Here is a 21908-nt window from a genome sequence, read left to right on the forward strand (position 1 = left end):
CTTTCGGGATTCCTTCATCCATGTACTTTACTGAATCTTGGTTCTATTTTGATGAATAAGGATGCACTGTGTGAGTGTTTGCATTACAATTCAGATGGCAAGATATTACAATGAACACAAATGTAATGTAATACGTGCTCCATTAAACCTACTGTTATATGTAATACAAAGCAATCTCTGAGATACAAGACAGCAAAACTAATTCATGCATCTGAAGCAAGACTGGATGAAGGAGGCTCTTTTCTCAGATTGAACCTCATTAAGCTGATCCATAACAATTATTTGAATATTCCTAGTTTCGATACTGGTTAACTGTAGTCCTGGATGAATTATTACAGGTACTGCGCTCTGTTGCCCTCTAGTGTTAATATGAGGCACTCTGGTCATTTGTTATGAACAACAGAACATTAAAAAGTTGGACAGATGCTAGAGGGACACACCGATTCAGTGGGTTGCAGTGCAGTCTCACACTTCCTGGGCTGCGTATGCAGATCTGGTAAGTCCAGTGCATTGTGGGTAGGTAAAATAGTATCCGTAAATGCAAAGGTTCTTAGCATATGAATGTCTGTCCAGTGCATCCTGGGATACACTCCAGGCTCAGCGTGACACCGCACTGGATAAGTGGCATGGATGGTTGGATAGATACTCAATTTCTCCTATAAAGGTTGTCTTGCAAATATGTTGACGGTTTGCAGGAAACTCAGTTGTGTACAAACGGGCAAAAACAAGTAACTGAATACCATCAATGACATGCGATCACTCATTATGCCAAGTGGCTTTTTATTAACAGACCAACAGAACTCAAAATGCAACATACTAACCCTATGAACATATTAATCATCATATGAACAAAAGAATTTCAAGATAATAGGTGGTGATGTCACAGTGTCCCCCTAAACAAAACCATGACTTTCCCACTCTCTCTAAGCATAAATGATAGCCCAGAACAGAGAATGAGTTTATGAGGGTAAATCTGAAAAACAAAAGCAGCTGGAACTCTGTAGTCATACAATTGGCGCCATGCTGGACAGTCAGTCAAAGTCGCTGCTGCTGCTGCTGTCATCGTTGACCTGAGGGGACCAGTAGCAGCCAACGTCCTCGACGTGCTCCACGACCCAGCGAGCTTGAGACATGATGAAGCAGGTGAGTAAAATAACTCAAAAGGTTCCATTATTACATAGTGTTCAGAGGAAAACAGTGTGATGTGTAATTCTTATGCCAGGTGCAGGTAAGGGGACAGGTGAATGGGGAACAATAGGGCAGACGGCAGCGCGATACGCGGCAGAGTGACACAGGGCAGACGGCAGAGAAGTAGACAGAACAAGACAGAAGAGCAAAATAAGAATGAGTATGTGCGAAAGTAAATTTGTGCAATTGGGATATGGATTGCAAAAAGATGACAGTACAGGAATAAGTACTGATAAAGCACATAAGTGGAATGTCAACGGGGTGCAATGTAACAGAGTGGAGAAACCGGTGCAGGTTATTGGTCATTTTGACCTTATGGTTTGGGGAAAGGAAGCCGTCCCTGAAGCAGGTGGTACGGGTGCTGATGCACTGGTAGCGCCTCCTAGAGGGCAGGACTGTGAGGACGGTGTGAGCTGGAGGGCTGGAAACGTGATGCTCAGCCTCAGCGACGATCCCAGATCTTACCATTCTCAGGTTTTTCAGCTTCGTCCTCAAGATGCTCAAAGTCCAGACTGACAAACATATTCTATACAAAAAGCAGATTTACTCATGAGTTTAATGAGAATTAAGTTGCTAATCTGGATAACGTAGCACGTGAAACATATATATAGCATTTCAGCATTTGGATAACTCAGTGAATAACCTAATATATGGCATGGTATATGACCCAGTGTGTAACAGTGTACTGTATAACCCAGTGTGTAACAGTGTACTGTATAACCCAGTGTACAACAGTGTACTGTATAACCCAGTGTACAACAGTGTACTGTATAACCCAGTGTACAACAGTGACCCATTATGCATCACCTTTTCCCGGAGCAGCCTATCCCACAAGCCACTGCGTGCTTTAACGAGTTGCAGGACAGGCCCACCGCTCTTCACCACGCATGTGCACTCGTCTGGGTCAATGGCGCCCTGCAGCACCAGGTCGGCCCGGTACTGCTGACCGTTAACGGTGGCACTGCAATCAAGCCAGAGTGAAGCCACACAGTGACTGTAGGAGGAAACTGGAGGATCCACTGAAAAGCCAGGTTAACGCTGGGTGACCATGCAAACTCCACATGCACAAAGCGCTACCCACTGCGACCCTGGCAGGCATGCATGATGCGCGATGTTAATATCGACATCATGTCATACACATGCAGTCGTCACATCGCAAGGGCCGCGATAGCTGGTTTGACACCGTCAGACCTCTCGTTCTCGTAGGAAAAAGCAAAGTGATGACAAAAAGAGGCTACGCGTCTCTGAGAGGCTAAAGAGTACAAATCTACGGCTAACCCTACATTATTGGGCAAGTCCATTACTACTTCACTGTCATTTTATAAGATGCAGTTGCATTGTAGTCGTTCCATATTTAAGTTCTGTTTTGTAATACTGACAGACTGCATTTTCATTCACTATTGTGCAGTGTCTCCACACAACTGCTTTCGCTGTTTGGACCCTCACCTGCTATGCGCCGTCTACCATCCAGCATGCTGCTGAGTGATCAAGAAGGAACATTTTTATCGATGCTTTCTTAAAACTTGAGTAATTGGGTTTATTCGAGTAATTCTGAAAGCTCCAATTGTGATAATGACGTTTTGGCCACATCGCCCCGCCCATCTTCAAAGCCCCTTCAGGGTCATGTCATGCATACCTGTACATGACTCTGTCGGAGAAGAATTCACACGTCTGTCCAGTAGGGTTGGGGAGTTTGATGTTTATGACGATGGACTTCATTCTCTGAAACCACTGTATCTGCGGGTGGAACCTGCAGCAGCAGACATTCAGTTATGCGGCAGGGAACCTGCAGCAGCAGACATTCAGTTATGCGGCAGGGAACCTGCATCTCCAAAGGTCCAACTACGGAATCAGTAAACCAGGACCTACCACTGTGGAGCATCAGCACTGGCAGTGCCCTTTTGCCCCGCGTCTGTTTTCTCTGCCACGGGCACCTTAAGGTCACAGGACAGCCCATTCTCCACTGGTCTGACAGGGAACTGGACTTCATTCATAGGTGAGCCAGTAGGAACTGCCTCCATGGTTTTGTGTGTTCCTGCCTGGGTTTCCCTGCTTAAGAGAGAGTGCTCTAGGGTGGGGGCGGATGATGGACTTTGTGGTTCTTCTAAAAGGGCAGGACAGCTCAGTCTAGCCGCTACTGGTTCAAGGGCCATGGCTTCCTTCACAGCTGCAGCAGGGACCTTCTCCCAGGCTGGGGGACCTTCTCCTGCTGGGTTTGTAGTACATCCTGTGGCGCTGGCTGGAAGTGTGAGTCTGGTCCCTGGTTCCTCAATGGCAGTGGGGCAACTGAATGGCAGGGAGAGCCAAAGACTGTAAGACCGGACCTGACACTGACCAATGGTGTGCCGGCAGGGGCGGGCCCTCACATCTCGCAAGGCGGAACCCCCACGAATGCCTCCTGGGACAGCGCTTTCAGCAGGTCGACGTGCTGAGGATTGAGAACAGCCATCCCCGTGGCCAGGATCTCTGAGAGGACGTTATACTCGCTGATGAAGGTCTTCAGGCCCGGTGGCCGGGTCAGCCGCACCTTCCGGGGCGGAGACAGACACGTTTGTTTTGGCTGTGATCAGAGCGAAACCATCTACGTGCAAACGTACCACTGCGGTGTAATCTGAAGTGTCCATGAGGGTTATGTAACGGAAAGACGCCATTTATCATCATCATAATTATTTAAACATTATTTAAACATGACAGCTGCAAGTGTAGCAGCTCCAAGCTCTAACCCAGCAGTGAGGCAGCATCCTACCATCGGATCCACCCAGATGGTGTTTCCCAGACTGAGCACCACTTTGGCATGATGCTGCAGACCTTTAATTTTCTGACTGATGTACCTGGCTACCTGTTCATTGTAGAGAGATCATTATGGGGTAAGAAATCCATACATGTAATGAAACACAAGAGTAATGTTCTTCTTTATCACCCCACCGTTTTTCCACAAAATGAATGAATGAGGAAACACGGACACCTTGGGGTTCCAGTCCATCTCGCCATCGATGGGCTGAACCCGGCACACGACGACCTCCACGGCCTGTGGGGGCAGCGCCTGGAAGCGGCCGGGCAGCTCCAGCAGCTGGTGGGCCTTCACTTCCTGCTCCCGGCCTTCGTCCAGGAAGCAGACGTTAACGCTGTAGAAGAGACGCTTCTCTGTGTCCGGGGTCGCCAGGAGCCGGACCCTGGCAGGAGGGAAGGGCAGTGATCCGTCCTATGGCCTGATCAAGCTTAGCCAGTTGGCGGTAGAACATCAGAAATGACTCTACCAGATATTTTTTATTCAGAGAGGCTTTTCTAAACAAAGTAAGAGAAGACTATTTCTAAAATATTGACTGACTACACATGTCCACTCATGAGGTGTTGTAGGGCTCAGCGACGCCTGTGATCAGAAGGTCACTGGTTCAAATCCCAAAGCTGGCAGAGTGATTTCCCCGGAAGAGCAAGGCCCTTAACCCCCACTTACTGGCTGATGTTGTACGTCACTTTGGATAAAAGCAGCTGCTAAAGAATTCAATAGATGCAAATTTTCAAAACTTACCGGTGATACACATCATCTTCTTGCACCGTATAAAGGCCTCCTTGCACCAGCTCCACGGCATGAATCTTCTCCCGGGAATAGTGCGCGGCCATGTCCCTGGCCAGGCACTCGTAACCGCTTCCCTCCCCGCTGACTATGCGTCCGTAATAACAGGACGCGTTCTTAATATGCAGCGGCACAAACTGCCAACAATAAACAGGTGTTACATCACACCATCAGCAGGTCAGACCACATGGCAGCACGGCCAACGAAGTGAAGCTGCTCACTAGGATGTTGTGGGAGTCGGGTTGCCGTGGGGCGTCTTGCTGGGGGTCGATCTGGTGTCGGTTTGGGCAAACCCTGTCGTCTCTGCAATGGAGCGAAATTCATTTCAATCAACAAAACAAAAGTAGAGGTCAAATATTTTCTGGAGTCAATAGATAACGGGAGTCAGGGGTGGAAACGCGGCCTTTAGTAAGACACTAAAGGGAACCTGCAGAAGCCAAAATTCTTCAGGTAGCTACAGAGAGGCCTGGCAGACTTCTGCAGCTCCTTGGCCTGCAGAAGCCCATGGGTGAAACGCAGCAGCTCATTGGGCAGCTCCGTGCCAGTGCGCTCCAGGTAGCGCCAGAGTCCGACGACGTGCCGGGCGTGACCCTCCGACAGCAGCAGCACGGACCTTGCCTCACGGGACGGCAGACTTGAGCACACCTATCAAAGCAGGCATCAGCAGTTAGGACTGCAGATGAACACTGCCACCTACAGGTTGACGTTAGATACACGCCACTAAAAAAGGACAAAGCACTTCACACGAAACCCAGTGTGATAAGCGGTGGCTGAGGAAGAAGGAAGACCCCAGAGTGGTACTGGGAGGGGTCGCTCAGGTCCCGGTTAACCCTCCAGTACCTTGTCAGAGAGGTTCCGGAAGTGCCTTGACATGCAGTACAGGCGGCTTCCGAAAAGTTTGGGTGAGCGTGGGAAGCCGTAGTGCACGACGCAGGTAGCGTCGTCGATGTGTAGCGCCCTCACACAGTCATCGGTGGTGACTGTCAGGCGAGGAGCAGACATTTACCAAAGAGACAGCAAAGGGGTTGGCCTGGTCCAACTAAACGGGCGCTTCATCCTCCACGTACCCAAGACGACCTGAGTTCCTGGCCCAATATCACTCCTCCACTGCTCCGCCACGAAGCTAAACTGGTGGGTTAACTTCTCGTGGACCTTCAGGCAGAAAAACGCCGTGGTCCTGACAGCCTGTAGGGAATCGAAGCGAACATCACTGCGTTGTTCCAGACGGCTGATGATCCTGCTAAAGTCATTAACAGCCCTTTGCACATACAGCATGTGTGGCTACGGCGCGATGGGGGTCTACAGTCACTCACTCGCAGGCAGTACCATCGAACATTGACATGAGATGTTAGCAATTTGATTACTGATTTTCCCTTCAGTAAGACACTGGATTAAGGCACAACATTCAAAGAATGTTATAACATGGCAAAAGTAAACAAAGAGCCCTGAAGAAAAACCAAACAAGACGATGTAGTTTGCAAGGAGAACTCATGACCAAGACAAGATCTTTAATCATTATGACTTTAATGAGCTGCGACATCCAAGAACCTGTACAAGCTAGATAACTGAATGATAATATTGTTATTTTGTCCTTTGCTGGATGAAGTAAAAAGTCCCAAGACTCACATGCAAGCGATTACTGTAGAAGCAGACAGATTCTTCCCAAAGCCTCATTATGCAGCAAAGACAGATTTTATGGAGAACCCATCAATGACGATTATTCCTCTCATAAAAAGGGAGCCCGTCACTTTAACTAAAGTGCTCAAGCAACACCACTGTTATTTAACCGTAAACGGGCACAGGCGAAAGCCAGGAAAGTTCACTGAACGTTATGATTAATGTATAGTAGGGAAAGGTATGGATGTTCCCAGAACATTATCCCTCTATTACTACTACTAAGAATAATTGTTATACGTTAATAATAATCATAATAGTTATGTTTTTATTACTATTAGAAACAGATAGACAGACAGATGTTGAAAAATATCTAAGAAAAGGATGTTCAGGCACTCATATTATTGTGCTACCATTGACAGAACCATTGTTAAAATGTAAAATGTGGAAATGCCATTCCATTGATGTTACAGTAAGAATGTTTTCGGCCAACTTGGAGAAGAGCTTTACAGAACATTGGCTAAAGTTACAGAACATTCCCTGTTAGTTGGGATGGCTCTTGGTAGCATCCCCCACCGTAAACGGGCAGGAGAAACAAGGGGAAAAAAAACAACAACATCTGCATGGACAGAAGATTCCGACTTGGTATCAAGCGACAGAAACTCCCACCAGGTGAGTAGGTCAGCAGAGAAGACAGCACACATCCACAGGAAGTTTGTGTTTCGTAAGTTTACTTTGAAGTTAGGGTCAATATTTAGCAGAGGGGGTAGCCATTTGTGATGAGATAAATACTAAAAATTTGACATTGCCCAATTATGAGTTACTAATCCTACCATTGAAGCTATTTTACCAGCAAACATTTACAGGTACTATACAGTTAGGTCCATAAATATTTGGACACTGACAAGTTTTACGATTTAACCCGTTTACTGAAATTAACAACATGTGCCACCATCTTTTTAAAGGGGCCAAAAATTAGACAATTCACTTAAAAGCTATTTCATGGACAGGTGTGGGCAATTCCTTCATTCTTTCATTATCAATTAAGCAGATACAAGGCCTGGAGTTGATTTGAGGTGTCTTGTTTGAATTTAGAAGATTGAGGTGTGAACATACAACGTGCAGTAAAAGGAACTCAGTATGCAGGTGAAGCAGGCCATCCTTAGGCTGCGAAAACAGAAAAACTATGAGAAATTGCCACAACATTAGGAGTGGCAAAATCCACAGTTTGGTTCATCCTGAGAAAGCAAGCATTGGTGAACACAGGAACGCAGAAAGGCCTGGACGTCCACGGACGACAACAGTGGTGGATGATCGCAGAATCATTTCCATGGTGAAGAGAAACCCCTTCGTAACAGCCAACCAAGTGAACAACACTCTCCGAGAGGTAGGCGTATCAATATCCAAGTCTACCACAAAGAGAAGACTGCATGAAAGCAAATGCAGAGGGTTCACTGCAAGATGAGCCACTCATAAGCCTTAAGAACAGAAAGGCTACATTGGACTTTGCAAAAAACAAAAAAAAAAGCCAGCAGAATTCTGGATCAGCATTCTTTGGAGAGATGAAACCAAGATCAACCTGTATCAGAACGATGGAAAGAAAAAAAAGTTTGGAGAAAAAAAAAGTATTTGCATTCTTACCTTGAAGACCTCTTCGGTTTCTTCTGCAGTGCTGGTAAAGATAAGGGTCTTCTGTGCCACATCGGGGACAAAGTCCAGAGCATTGAGCAACACTGACATTTTGGTGGTTTCTAAACAGAGCAGGACCATCTGTGGAGGGACAGACCAAACCCACACCTTTAAAAAAAATCACCATCACCACCAGGCCAAGCTGTAACGTTCACCAGAACTAGAGCAAGGCTTAGCCTGCTTTAGAAAAGGCCTCCAAACCTTCTGAAGACAGCCTAAAATTACCTATTACAGGTACTTTCAGCATCACTTTGATTAAAGTTTACCAATGCCTCTACGTTATAATGCTCTTAAGTGGGTGCATAGACTTAAGAGGTATATGACGACCTGATATACCTCTGCCTTACCGTTTAAATACACCTTTTTCCAATTTATTCATGCCACGTGTAATTGCACAGCTCAGAATTACAATATAGGAATGTTGTCACCACACACAGGTACGCTGAGTGATGCCATACGGATGTTACGCTTTCTGGGGGATACGGACCTGCTGAAGCTGCAATACTGACGAACGTACTGGTCCCTGTAAGACTTTAAGCTCGCGTACCCACTGACCTGACGCACGCTTCCATATAAAGCTGCTTCTTCGGGGACCGTTATGACGACGCAGGGGTCCCTCATGCTCTCCTTCACCAGCGCTTCCATGTGGTGGTTCCAGCGAGTTCCCACGGCGACGAGCTGCCTCAGGGAGAGGGAACGCTCCTCTTTCCGGAAGTGCTGCAGGACGGCGCACGTCTGACAGGCAGGTGGCCGCCATCAGTGCTCTGCTCCTCACGCCTGGCCGTGAGCTTTAACTCAGAAGGACGAGCCTCACCTCCTGAGGGACCCGGGTGTACAGCAGGTCCACATCGTCCAGCACCAGATGACAGAGCCGCAGGAAGAGGAAACAGCACGACTGAAGCAGCTGCAGCAGGCTGGAGGGGGTGGTGACCAGCAATTGGCCTAAAGGGCACAGGGGGCGTCACTGGTGTTTAACCCTCTGGGGTCGACAGCATCATTCGGCGATGCCGCGTATCTTTCTCGTGAATTTCAGTTCATAACTCACTGAAATCTTATTGTAGAAACATGAAAAAAAAAAAAAAACTGACTGAATCCGTAATCTGTCTTCTTTTCAAAACGTCCATTGTCAGAAGTATTAAAGTTTTTAAAATTAGGTTAAAGGCAAAAAAGTAAACCATGTCACCTTACTTTGTTTTACCTGCATCGGGGGCGTGTAGTGCCGGCCTCACCTGAAGATCGCTATTCGCCTTCTAAATGGCTGCATTACGCGTAATCAAATCGCATTCGCATGGCAATTTGATGAACAACCAACGGTGAAACGCGATCCAGATACATCGATCCCCATCAGCGCCATAAAAGATGTTTAATACCAAAACAAATACATAAGAAATTAATTATTCGCCATGAATTAAGAATACGATATTGAAGTCAGTGAAAGTGTGTTCCCTACCCCTAGACCCCAGGTTATCCAGACTGAATCTGCTAAGCCAGTGTTTCCCCACCCAGTCCTCGGGGACCCCCAGATGGTCCATGTTTTTGCTCCCTCCCAAGTCCCTGCTAGACAGTCTACATTTTCTGCTTCCTCCCAGCTCCAGGTACAAATGAAAACATGGACTGTCTGGGGGTCCCTGAGAACCAGGAGGGAAATACTGCGCTACGCATTCGCTGAGGTTTAATAAACATGCTCGAGTGCCAGCCTGGCTCTGACTGCCCATGTCGGTCAGAACGCGGAAGCGATGATGAGCAGGGAACCTCACAGTTGCTGGGGATGTGTGCAGCCTCGGCCTCCGCCTTCCCCCGGCCTAGCAGCACGAGCGTCGGGTGCAGAGATGCACCGGCTGGCAGCTCCTCCAGCAGCCCGGAGACACGCTGGGCCTTCTGCCATCCGGGGCACAGCACGGCAGCAATGGGCTGGGAAGGGGGCAAAGGGTACAGCAGTGTTTCCAAGTGTCTGGTCAGAGACACTGCACGAGCACCGACATGACAGCAGCACATACAAAGCTCTAACATAACATACACTGTCAACAGAGGCGGCACTCAGAGGCGGCACTCAGAGGCGGCACTCAGAGGCGGCACTCAGAGGCGGCACTCAGAGGCGGCACTCAGAGGCGGCACTCAGAGGCGGCACTCAGAGGCGGCACTCAGAGGCGGCACTCAGAGGCGGCACTCAGAGGCGGCACTCAGAGGCGGCACTCAGAGGCGGCACTCAGAGGCGGCACTCAGAGGCGGCACTCAGAGGCGGCACTCAGAGGCGGCACTCAGAGGCGGCACTCAGAGGCGGCACTCAGAGGCGGCACTCAGAGGCGGCACTCAGAGGCGGCACTCAGAGGCGGCACTCAGAGGCGGCACTCAGAGGCGGCACTCAGAGGCGGCACTCAGAGGCGGCACTCAGAGGCGGCACTCAGAGGCGGCACTCAGAGGCGGCACTCAGAGGCGGCACTCAGAGGCGGCACTCAGAGGCGGCACTCAGAGGCGGCACTCAGAGGCGGCACTCAGAGGCGGCACTCAGAGGCGGCACTCAGAGGCGGCACTCAGAGGCGGCACTCAGAGGCGGCACTCAGAGGCGGCACTCAGAGGCGGCACTCAGAGGCGGCACTCAGAGGCGGCACTCAGAGGCGGCACTCAGAGGCGGCACTCAGAGGCGGCACTCAGAGGCGGCACTCAGAGGCGGCACTAGGCTCTGCTTAGCGAAAACGCAGCCAGCTGTTTACCCCGGAGCAGGAGGTAAGGGCACTGCGGACAGCGCAGAGCTGTAGGTGGGTCAGGAACGGAGGGATGTAGCACATGGGGTCACTGCCTGTTTGGGCGATGAGCAGAGTGTCGCAGCCTCGAGACACTGGGGGCCAGCATTGACAATCGGCTAAGGTGGGGCCACCATAGCCCGTCTGCAGGAGAGCCTGAAGCCACAGGCACACACAAACATATTACAGAGTACATTCAGATCATAGAGGAGGGTAGATGCCTAAATATCTAAAGCAGAAAGCTCTACTATAGGAAGGGTTACCAGTACATCTTGTCATCCAGACTAACCCCACAATTAGAGGTGTCACAGAAACAAGCACCTTTCGCACGCCGTCAGAGATGGGGGCAGCGGCCAGGCTGCCACAGGGCTCAAAGGTCATGGGGGAGTGCAGCAGGATCCTGCTTCTGTAGGGGTCCTGCCAGAAAGGCTAATGGAGGGCAAGCATAAGACGACAGAGTAACAGCAGACCGTGCTACCTTACTGGCTGAGATCTAACAAACCATTTCAGAAGAATCCCTGTCTGGATTCAGAGGGTCTGGGTTCAGAAACTGCAACAGCCTGCAAAACAAAGAAACTAATAAAACAGATTCAGCTTGTAGTAAAATGTACTTTCAGAGCATGAGACACAGACAGACCGTGCGCAGGTCAGCTGGTCTCCGATCCTGCCGTGATCTGTGACTTCCTGTGCTTGATCTCCAGCGAGATGGCTGTCAGCTCTGCTGGTGTGACACACACACACACACACACACACAGATTAGTTATCTATACCTTTGTGGGGATTATCCATTAATTTCTATGGGCATAACCCTAATCCCAACTATGACAGCCTGTTTTTGGCTTGTGTCATCTGTGAGTTTCTGCAACTATTTTGGCAAGGTCAGGTGGGGGAGCATGAACTGATGCAGCGCGTTGCCGCACCCACCACACAGGGAAACTCCTTAGCATCCTAGCCAGCGACCCCCCAGGCAGATACACGGTCCAGTCCCACCCTCCAGAAATGGCCATCCAACTACCACAGCCAGGTATTACGTGGGCGTCCCCTCGGCCAGGTCCAGCCACTTCGGTCCTCAGCAGTGAGGATCCTGCGAGCCGGATCCCCCTCAGGGAAACACGCCACATGGCCGTAGTGCCGTAACTGATGCTCCCTCACAATGCAGGTAATGTGCCTCATTCGGGACTCCTCTAGCAACCGCTCATTCAACACAAAGTCAAACCAGCGGTACCCAAGGATTCTCCAAAGAGACACAGTACCGAAGGAGTCCAGTCTTTGTCTCAGCTCACTGGCTAGCATCCATGTCTCTCAGACAGGGAGCACCAGGACTCAACAGACAAGACACCCAAGGAATGCCTTAGCCTGAGTCTCATGATATGCTTGTTGGAAGGAGTGACATCAGACCCCATCAGAAGGAGTCAATCTGCTACAGCAATAGCTGCTCCCTGAGTATGGCAGCCGTCAGACCGACCAGACCAAAAGTAGGTGTGTCCACCTACAGAGAGCTGGCCACTCATTGGTCGGTATACGTCAGAGTGCCGCCACTGAAACGCGGACTTTACAAAGCAGAGGTCATCTTGCTGGAGAGACAAGATGTTCCACATGCCTACCCGAATGGGTCGCCTCGAACTGGGACCTGTGTGCCACCACGGAGCAGGTGATGCCTACACCAGACCTCATCCCCAACAGGCCTGACCCCATTAGCTCTCCAACGGTTTCGACTCGTTTAGGGATGGGGCTCCCGAAGGCTTTCCCCCATCCCCTTCATGGTGCGTGCAGAGCTACTCCCGGGGAGTGTCAATCCCGCCACCAACCCCCAAAAATTCCCTGCAAGTTTGAAGACCGTTTGCAGGGCCAGATGCAGAATAACATCACACCCATATTTTTGGCAAGATTCAAAAATAATCAGTTTAATTATTTGTTCATGACCAACTCATGAATAACTGAAATTATGAATATCATGAATGTCAAAAGCGTGAATGTGAAGGGATTACTGTGTACATGACCCCACACAGGCGGCATGGTGGTGCAGTGGTTAGCACTGTTGCCTCACACCTCTGGGACCCGGATTTGAATCTCCGCCTGGGTCACATGTGTGTGGAGTTTGCATGTTCTCCCCATGTCGTCGTGGGGTTTCCTCCGGGTACTCCGGTTTCCCCCCCACAGTCCAAAAACATGCTGAGGCTAATTGGAGTTGCTAAATTGCCCGTAGGTGTGCATGTGTGAGTGAATGGTGTGTGAGTGTGTCCTGTCCCTTCTAGCAGAACAACTCTTTGTAGACCAAAAGGGGGCCCTTGTAAATTCATGTTTTGAGTGGGGGTAATATGCACGATCATACCCCACACAGGCAGCCACTGTGCTGGACAATCCATCAGGCAGCACTGCTGAACCTGCCCCCTCCATCGACACCACCTCCTCAGGGTCATCCTGAAAAGAACGGCTCATACAAGCGCACTACAGAGGGTGCATGTGACACCATAGAGGGAAATACAAGCACACTACAGAGGGTGCATGTGACACCATAGAGGGAAATACAAGCGCACTACAGAGGGTGTGTGTGACACCACAGAGGGAAATACAAGCGCACTACAGAGGGTGTGTGTGACACCACAGAGGGAAATACAAGCGCACTACAGAGGGTGTGTGTGACACCACAGAGGGAAATACAAGCGCACTACAGAGGGTGTGTGTGACACCACAGAGGGAAATACAAGCGCACTACAGAGGGTGTGTGTGACACCACAGAGGGAAATACAAGCGCACTACAGAGGGTGTGTGTGACACCACAGAGGGAAATACAAGCGCACTACAGAGGGTGTGTGTGACACCACAGAGGGAAATACAAGCGCACTACAGAGGGTGTGTGTGACACCACAGAGGGAAATACAAGCGCACTACAGAGGGTGTGTGTGACACCACAGAGGGAAATACAAGCGCACTACAGAGGGTGTGTGTGACACCACAGAGGGAAATACAAGCGCACTACACAGGGTGTGTGTGACACCACAGAGGGAAATACAAGCGCACTACACAGGGTGTGTGTGACACCACAGAGGGAAATACAAGCGCACTACACAGGGTGTGTGTGACACCACAGAGGGAAATACAAGCGCACTACAGAGGGTGTGTGTGACACCATAGAGAGCATATATTAACTCTGGAGCTTAATTTAAAAATATGAAAGATAACAAGAAGAATGTTCCAACTGAACTGCAAGAATGAGGGAAAAACTTCAGTACGAACATTAAAACGTTTCATGTTCTTTGGTCCAAAAAAAAAAAAAAAAAAAAAAAAAAAAAAAAAAACTCACCTTGGGAATGAATCCAGTTTTTGAGATGGGATTTAAAAACCACAAAAACCTATTAAGAACAAAGGAGAAACACTGCATTAAATACTTTTGACCTAGAGTGAGATTTAAAAAACAAATTAAGTTAATATAAAAACAAATATAATTAAGCTTCTGACCTTAACAAGTTTAATTTTTGAGACAGGTCCTCAGCAGGGGAGGTTCCCGGCTCTGGAGCCAATTCAAGGTGGCTGGAGACAAAAAAGAGCCACAGATTAATTCTTCGATGAAGAACTTCTGCTCACTAAAGTCATTAAAAGCACAATAACTAACGGTGATTGTCACGTGACGCTTGGGCGCCTAGTTTACCTGCTGCTGGGCTGCTTCTCCTGCTTGCCATTGCTGCTGCTCTCTGCTCCAGCCCCGGTCTCCTCTTCATGCCTTACACGTTCCTAAGAAGCAGAGAGCTGTACACTGCTACATGCTTATGCCAAAGTGGCGTACAGTTAAGAAAATATTGTCTGCCAGGGCCTGGAGCAATTAACGGTTAAAGGCCATGCTCAGGACCCGACAGGACCACCACCCGACAGGACCACCACCCGACAGGACCACCACCCGACAGGACCACCACTTTGCCAGCCCTGTGATTCTAACCAGTGACCTTTCGATCACAAGCACAGCACCCCCTTGGCTGGTGTGTTCACCAGCTTCTTTAAGAACATAAGAAATTTACAAACGAGAGGAGGCCATTCAGCTCATCAAGCTCGTTTGGGGAGAACTTAGCTAATAGCTCAGACTTCTTAAAATTATATCTAGCTCTGATTTAAAGGAACCCAGGATTTGTGCTACACTAACAGGGAGACTATTCCATACTCTAACTACACGCTGTGTAAAGAAGTACTTGCTCAAATAGTTTAAAATGTTCTCCTACTAATTTCCAACTAAGGCCACAAGTTCTAGTATTTGAAAGAAACTTGCTGTGACCTTTATGGGTTCTTATTTCATTATCTTTTCACAAAAGAAAGTAATGGCGATGAATTTAATCGCATAAGAAATGTTTTACAGTTTTGCCCATCCCCCTCCTCAGCAGAGCCATCTCAAAATCCATATAATGAACTGCATCCAGAATGATCCCCCTCTCGCCCCTCAATACTCTTCTTACACACAGTGCCATGCCCCCTCACACGCATTTTACCAACGATAAGGCAGAAGTGCATTACAATCAGAGGCAGATATACCCTTTATGAATTTTACAGAACATACTATCATTCTCCTTGTAACTGAATGAATCAGTGTGATCATAACATGATGCTTGGCAGTATTAGGGTATGTATCAGAGTGGAGTGAGGTCTCATTTATTATATTAAAAAAATATCAATTTAAAAGCATTTGAAATAAATGTCTCCTGAAAATCAGTGACAAATGTATAATTTACTATGAACAATATTTTACTTTTCCTGCATTGGTTTTGTGGCAGTATCATGATACATAAAGTGGTATCAGTATCGAGGTTGTAATTTTGGTATCGTTACAACAATCATGTCGTATTGGTGGAGAACGCACACAGAGTTTGATTGTACATGGACAATGACAGTAAAGATATTCTTTTCTGTAAGCCCTACCGCAGTAACCTGTGCCCCCTCAGGGGAGGGGTGGGGAACGTGGTTTTCTGGAACCTTCTGTCCATTACTCCCTGACCAAAAATCAACCCCATCTTTTTCCTCACATGTGATCTCCGCATTCTGCCTTGTCCCTAGATTGCAAATACAAACATTTATTACATAGCACAGTCAAGCAATAGGATTTTTCCAAGACCCGATGCAAAAACATCACAGGTGACACTCTAGAGATCCCATGAGTCTTTACCGGACTGGACACCCATGTCATGGTTTTGCACACGCAAAGGAGACTTCCCGGAAGCGAGGGTGTTGGAGGCTATGAGGAGAGCATTGGCACCATAGTCCTGCAAGCTCTGCTCCGGCTTCGCACTTGAGAAACACGCAAACCTCTTTGTCACAAATTCGTCATTTACGCAGATCTGCAAAGACAGATAAGATCTGATGGTCCTACAGCTGTACAGTGAAAGATACCTGAAATCACCCAAAATTGTTTAGCCTCTCATATACTACAGGAATTAGCACAAAGTGAGGAAGGCATGTGAAGAGTAGATCTTTCGACGGCCGATGCTACAAAGCCAGTGACGCATTGAGATTTTAGCACCTTTATATCCCTGATAGTGAGATAAAGCTGGACAGCAGTGGACTCCGCATTCTGACCACAGACAACGGCCTCCTTCAGAGTAGAAGCTGTCAGAAACAGCATTTGAAGAGGTCCAGTTTAGACGGAATATTAAAATGCCTGAGATTCTGGTTAAATAAAAGCTGAACCAGGTGTACCTTGAATGAGCTCGTGCAGGTAGCGTGTGGCAGAGCTGTCCCAGCACGACGCACGTCTGAGGGGGCAAAGGGACAGCGATGAAGAGGCATCCGATCCCACACATTTAAACACGGAGGAGAACAACGGATTACATCACCTACTTTAGTGTGGCTTTCTGCAGGCAGGCAGACACCTCCAGAGTCAGGGGGTAGATACCAGCCAGCTGAAAGCGCCTCACCCAGAACGGCAACTGGAGAAACTTTTCCAGAGGAGCTCGAATGCTGTGGAAAAGGAGAAACTCAAAGGTGTTTTCTAAACTTGTACCAAAATAATACCAGAAAGGAATGAATGAATGAATGGAGAAAGAGAGGCACTAATTCTTCTATAATTCTGTAAATATGCATCTCACCATACCCTGCGTGAGAATTTAATCCTTATTTGCCAAGTAAGGGCTTCCTGTTACATGCCTGTCGGAGTCGACAATAACGTGCTCGGCGTGGTCCAGCAGGAAACACAAGACCTGGGAGCCAGCAGTGCTCAGGAAGAGGGACTCCATAACAGCCCTACACCAGCTCCTCATGGCAGGGGAGTAGACGACGCAGACCTGGGGGACAGGATAGGGCAGGATGGGGTTAGGATGGGGTAGGGCAGAATGGGGTTAGGATGGGGTAGAGCAGAATGGATTTAGGATGGGGTAGAGCAGAATGGGGTTAGGATGGGGTAGAGCAGAATGGGGTTAGGATGGGGTGGGGCAGGATGGGGTAGAGCAGAATGGGGCAGGATAGGGTAGAGCAGAATGGAGCAGGAAAGGGTAGAGCAGAGCAGAGCAGGAAAGGGTAGGATGGGACAGGAGAGGATGTGGCAGGACAGGACAGGGCAGGGTGGGTAGGGGGCAGAGCACGACAGGAGAAGGCAGGATGGGGCAAGAAAGAGCAGGACAAGGTGGGGCAGGACAGAGAGGGTAAGGCAATGTGGAGCACATCAGAATGATCACAAAATTGTAAACGTAAAGACTCCCAGGAAAGCAAATCAGTCGGCAAACTGCAAGCAAGCAGCCTTCAACTCTGAATGAATGAGTCGCAGTGACCAGCCAGAATTATCTGTGCTTCAAACTGTATTTGCATGCCTATTAACCAGAGCAGAAGCGATCTTATGTACTATTGAGTCAGAATGTAAAATATCTAAACGGCACAGAGTGGGTGAGCATGTTAGATGCAGAGTCTTGGTCTGGGTTTGCTTTGTTGGTGGATGAGCTGGAGATTTTTCCAAATTTAAGGCGATATGAAATAGCATGGCTATGACAGCACACACTGAAGGATTACAGATGATTAGGGAATCCATTTCCCAGCAACACGACAACCCGAGAGAGAAACATAATGTGCAAGAACTACCTGGTCAAGAAGTAAGTGAGGGAGGGACAACGTGAATGAATGACCAGGCCTGTCCAGGCCCACAGAGCTGGTATCTAACTGCAGAGCAGTGTCCAAGCAGAACGGTGCTGTAATTCATTATTCTAAAAAACGCCTGAAGGTAGCAGTGTCCAGTCCCTGGCCAAGACACCCGTTAGTACAGTACCTGGCCTTCCTCAAGCAATGGTGGTTTTAGTTTTTGAACATCCAGGTTGACGTCATGGTAGAAGAGGTTCATTTTGACCTTCAGCTTCTCATATTCTTGGTCTTCTACACACACACCAGCACCTTTGACAATCCTGCCCCAGAAGCAGCTGGGGTCCTCGATCTACACGAGCGAAAGGCAGATGAGAGTTCCTGGGAGCCTGTGATCAGGCGTAGCAAGCGAAGATTAAGTGCGTTACTGTCAGACACTAGCGTTTCACACATACCTTTAAAATGTCGATTTCCAGCAATGGGCCGCCTGCTTCCATGCTGCCTGAAGCCCAAAGCTCAGAGTTAGTGGATGCATCTCAAGGGATTCATGCACTCACTCTCTCTCTCTCTCTCTCTCTCTCTCTCACACACACACACACACACACACACACACACACACACACACACACACACACACAAACAAACATATCCAAGACCTCAACGCAAATGCACCTCAAAGTCTGTGCATTATCTTGTGTGACTGGGTCATAGTTTCAGGTAAACACTGCTCCTGAATTTTTCAAATGTATTTTCTGACGCTTTAACCACCACATAAAGAATGCTATTCACTCCTACCCAATACATTCGAGAGAAGCCTGACCTTTTTAAGGCCGACATCTCCAAAAATAGACAACTCTCAGCAGAACAACGTAGCGGCGCAAAAGTCCCTCTAAAACACATCTTTTTCAGTCTTGCAGTGAACTGGCCATTTAAAACTGTAATTTTTCTTCCACTGGAGGTTCCAAAGCAGCCGCAGCAGAGCTAACGAGTTTCAAACATATAACGCTGCAGCGCATCTGATTCAACCTTCCCGTACAGAAATAATACATACAGAAATAAACAGTAACAAATACATTTGGGGAAAAAAAGGTCACTAAAACGTTTTAATGGGTGTAACATACCGTGGTGTCCGCTGAAGCCCATAAACCTATCTTCGGCTGACTGGCGGCCCGCAGAACCTCCCTCCGAATTAAACCATCCGTCCATCCATCCATCCATTTTCAAAAACCGCTTATTCTATGTAGGGTCACGGGGTGCGGAGCCGATCCCGGAAACTACGGGCGCAAGGCAGGGAACAACCCAGGATGGGGCGCCAACCCATTACAGTGCACAGTCATACAAGTACACCTACGGGTAATCTACTAAATCCAATCAGCCTGGACTGGGGGGGACCCCCTCCCCAAAATTCTTATGGTTAGATAAACTTTATTGATTTTAGGGGAAATTCTGGTGCATACGGCATCTATGTACGTATAACAAAGTGCACAACTGATTGTGCAAAGGCCAAGTGATGCGCGGGCCGGCGGTCTGGGCGGGTTAGGGCCCAGCTTACCTGGAAATATCGCGAGTGCAGGCGGGTGGGGTCTGTAAGAAAAGCAGCGTTACGAGTAAATTATAATGAACTTAGGGGTACGTAAAGTATAACAGGGTTTGCGTTTTAGGCTCTCTGATGTCCTTGCAAAAGCTGTGATTAGTAGCTGGTGCATCTGTCCGGTGCGCTTAACTTCAGTTCAGCTGGATATTTGTGTGCGAATTAAAAAAAAGATTAAATAAATAACTATAAATACTAAAAAACCGCACTCTGTGGCGTATTCTCATATTGATTTATAGGGAGCATATCGAATGACGAACGCATTTCGGGACAGCCATCTTCAGCGCCCATTAGTGCAGAAATGCGTCCTTCATTCGATATGCTCCTAAATGCGTGTGTAAACATGATTACTGTGTTGTATATGGCATGTATAGAGTGAAGCAAACCTAAAATGGCAATAATTTAATGTTTAAAATAACGAATACAACTGGTGGTTGTGGGTTACCGTAGCTTTCTATTTTGCGGCCAAATTCTGTGCGCTTGGTCACAGGCAATATGCGTGTTTTACCAATGCCTGTCCTTTTTGAAACGTGAAATTAAATAAGAAAACGCTTGTTCTTACTCAGTGATATAGAGGCTTTCGTATGGCGTTAAATTAGTGCCAAAAGTCGCGCGCATGCGCTCACGAGGGAAGAAATTCATTTAATTGTTTTGAAACTGCAGTATTCAAATTTTGCCACAAGACGGCAGTATAAAGAGCGAAAAAACATTATTTTACTAAACAAAAACAGTTTTTTTGCAATAAAGCAATTTTAATATTGTTTCACGTTCGAAAAAAGTTTTCATCAATAATTACCATATAAAGCGGCCACAGGACCGTGGGAAAATCATCAATTTAATGTCAAAATTGCAATTATGGGGAAAAATGATAATCTGAATATTTTCATAAGGCCAGCAGAAGGTAGCATGTAAAATTAACAACTGTTTTCCTTGTACTGGTTTGTAATTCTGCTGAGGCCCCATGGGATTAATAATTTGCCCCATCTTGCTCTCCATAAAGGCAAGAACAAGCTTGGGGTCACAGTGAAGAGACTGCTACCTTGAGGCCCCCAGGGTTTTCAGGTCTTGTTCAAAAGCCTGTGGACATGTGGCTATTCTGCCAATTCTGAGCACGAACTGTCGACCTTCTGATCACAGCCACAGAGTCTTAGTCTGCTGAGCTACACACTCATTATATGTATTTCACTCTTCTGACCCTTATTCTTAAGTTGTTGTAGTGTTTCCATCATATGGAAGAGGGCCTGCCCATCAGAGTAATGTACATCCTGTCACATGTATTGACTATCAAGAGAAACTGAAACACGGTGTATTAGGCTGTCAATGAGTACTGGACTAGGGTGAAAATCTGTTTGATAATCTACCTATTAACTGGAAGAGTACAAACTGTAGACGGATCCCCTAATACAGAGGGATTAGCGTCTGTGACACATCCAGAACCATTCAGTGAAGGAGTCTGGTGGTTCTACTGGATACTGACAAGTACCCAGCCCTTTTGTTCCCTCTGATAATCATCAGTCCTCCTCTGAATGCCTATACCACTCTATTCCTGAATAGGTACACATTTAAATATGCTAGCAAGATCAAGGTATTGGGATAACCGTTAGGTTCAGAGAGTTGCAGTGAAAACCATAATACATAGCGGCCCTTTCTGGATAAGATTACCTCCCTCTGATCTAATGGGTCAAAATCAAAGCAAAGTGCATTGCAATGTCTGACACCCAGCACACTACAGCATATAAAGTACAGGTATCCATCAACTTCCGCAACTGGAACCAGGACCACTTGTTGCAAGTCAATTTGGGCGTATCTCAAGTTATACGAGAGAGGCAAGACATTAAGGACAGTATACACAGTACTGAAATAATAATTACATATTAAACCACAGCACTTAATAAACAGATACTGCACTTACATTTCACGAAAAAAATAAAGCACAAATTGCACTAAGAAATCAAAAGATGCATGTGCTAGCAAACGGTGGGAGCTGAGGAAGAAGCAGTGGTGAAATACTTTATTGTACAGTACAGTAAGTTTCTTTTTATACAATGAAATAGCATACAGGGGGCGGCATGTTGGTGCAGTGGTTAGCACTGTTGCCTCACACCTCTGGGACCCGGGTTCGAGTCTCCGCCTGGGCCACATGTGTGTGGAGTTGGCATGTTCTCCCCATGTCGTCGTGGGGTTTCCTCCTCGTACTCCAGTTTCCCCCCACAGTCCAAAAACATGCTGAGGCTAATTGGAGTTCCTAAATTACCCATAGGAGTGCATGCATGAGTGAATGGTGTGTGAGTGTGCCTTGCGATGGGCTGGCCCCCCATCCTGGGTTGTTCCCTGCCTCGTGCCCATTGCTTCCGGGATAGGCTCCGGACCCCCCGCGACCCAGTAGGATCAGCGGTTTGGAAAATGGATGGATGGATGGATGGATGGATGGCCCATTCTTTTATATACGGTAAGATGAAGCGGGAAATTC

At 47.7% G+C, this 21908-nt stretch overlaps 1 protein-coding gene across 3 annotated transcripts; it reads right to left on the minus strand.

Annotated features, from left to right (window-relative positions):
* Positions 1 to 767: 767 nt before the first annotated feature.
* tdrd12 (tudor domain containing 12) lies at positions 768 to 20056 on the minus strand. Of its 3 annotated transcripts, XM_048973690.1 has the most exons (36): positions 20001 to 20056; positions 19400 to 19431; positions 18969 to 19121; positions 18303 to 18349; positions 18038 to 18199; positions 16930 to 17066; positions 16624 to 16743; positions 16483 to 16538; positions 16307 to 16392; positions 15953 to 16124; positions 15709 to 15839; positions 14456 to 14538; positions 14266 to 14337; positions 14111 to 14159; positions 13139 to 13227; positions 11444 to 11524; positions 11309 to 11366; positions 11128 to 11235; positions 10777 to 10962; positions 9823 to 9976; positions 8880 to 9007; positions 8621 to 8800; positions 8018 to 8146; positions 5830 to 5947; positions 5603 to 5742; positions 5190 to 5407; positions 4984 to 5065; positions 4718 to 4899; positions 4154 to 4361; positions 3935 to 4027; positions 3555 to 3715; positions 3058 to 3474; positions 2825 to 2938; positions 1996 to 2149; positions 1654 to 1714; positions 768 to 1123 (listed from the first exon to the last, which is right to left on the minus strand). In XM_048973690.1, the coding sequence occupies exons 3-36, from the start codon at positions 19063 to 19065 to the stop codon at positions 1032 to 1034; spliced, it is 4365 nt and encodes a 1454-aa protein (XP_048829647.1). In that variant the 5' UTR covers positions 19066 to 19121; positions 19400 to 19431; positions 20001 to 20056; the 3' UTR covers positions 768 to 1031. The 3 variants fall into 3 exon arrangements, with proteins under 3 accessions (XP_048829647.1, XP_048829648.1, XP_048829649.1); XM_048973691.1 differs by lacking the exon at positions 18969 to 19121 and having other exon boundaries at positions 20001 to 20031; XM_048973692.1 differs by lacking the exon at positions 20001 to 20056 and having other exon boundaries at positions 18303 to 18345; positions 19400 to 19655.
* Positions 20057 to 21908: the final 1852 nt, after the last annotated feature.

Source organism: Brienomyrus brachyistius, chromosome 13, assembly GCF_023856365.1.
Source record: "Brienomyrus brachyistius isolate T26 chromosome 13, BBRACH_0.4, whole genome shotgun sequence".
NCBI lineage: Eukaryota > Metazoa > Chordata > Actinopteri > Osteoglossiformes > Mormyridae > Brienomyrus > Brienomyrus brachyistius.

Bases quoted from the DNA above. Each gene is read 5' to 3' on its own strand.
- tdrd12 (XM_048973690.1), bottom strand. From the start codon at position 19,065: ATGGATGGATGGATGGACGGATGGTTTAATTCGGAGGGAGGTTCTGCG. The intron at 16,393-16,482 runs GTACACCTGGTT...TGTTTCTGACAG, and splicing joins CCTGCACGAGCTCATTCAAG to CTTCTACTCTGAAGGAGGCC. The intron at 5,066-5,189 runs GTTCCCTTTAGT...GCTCCATTGCAG, and splicing joins AAGAATTTTGGCTTCTGCAG to AGACGACAGGGTTTGCCCAA.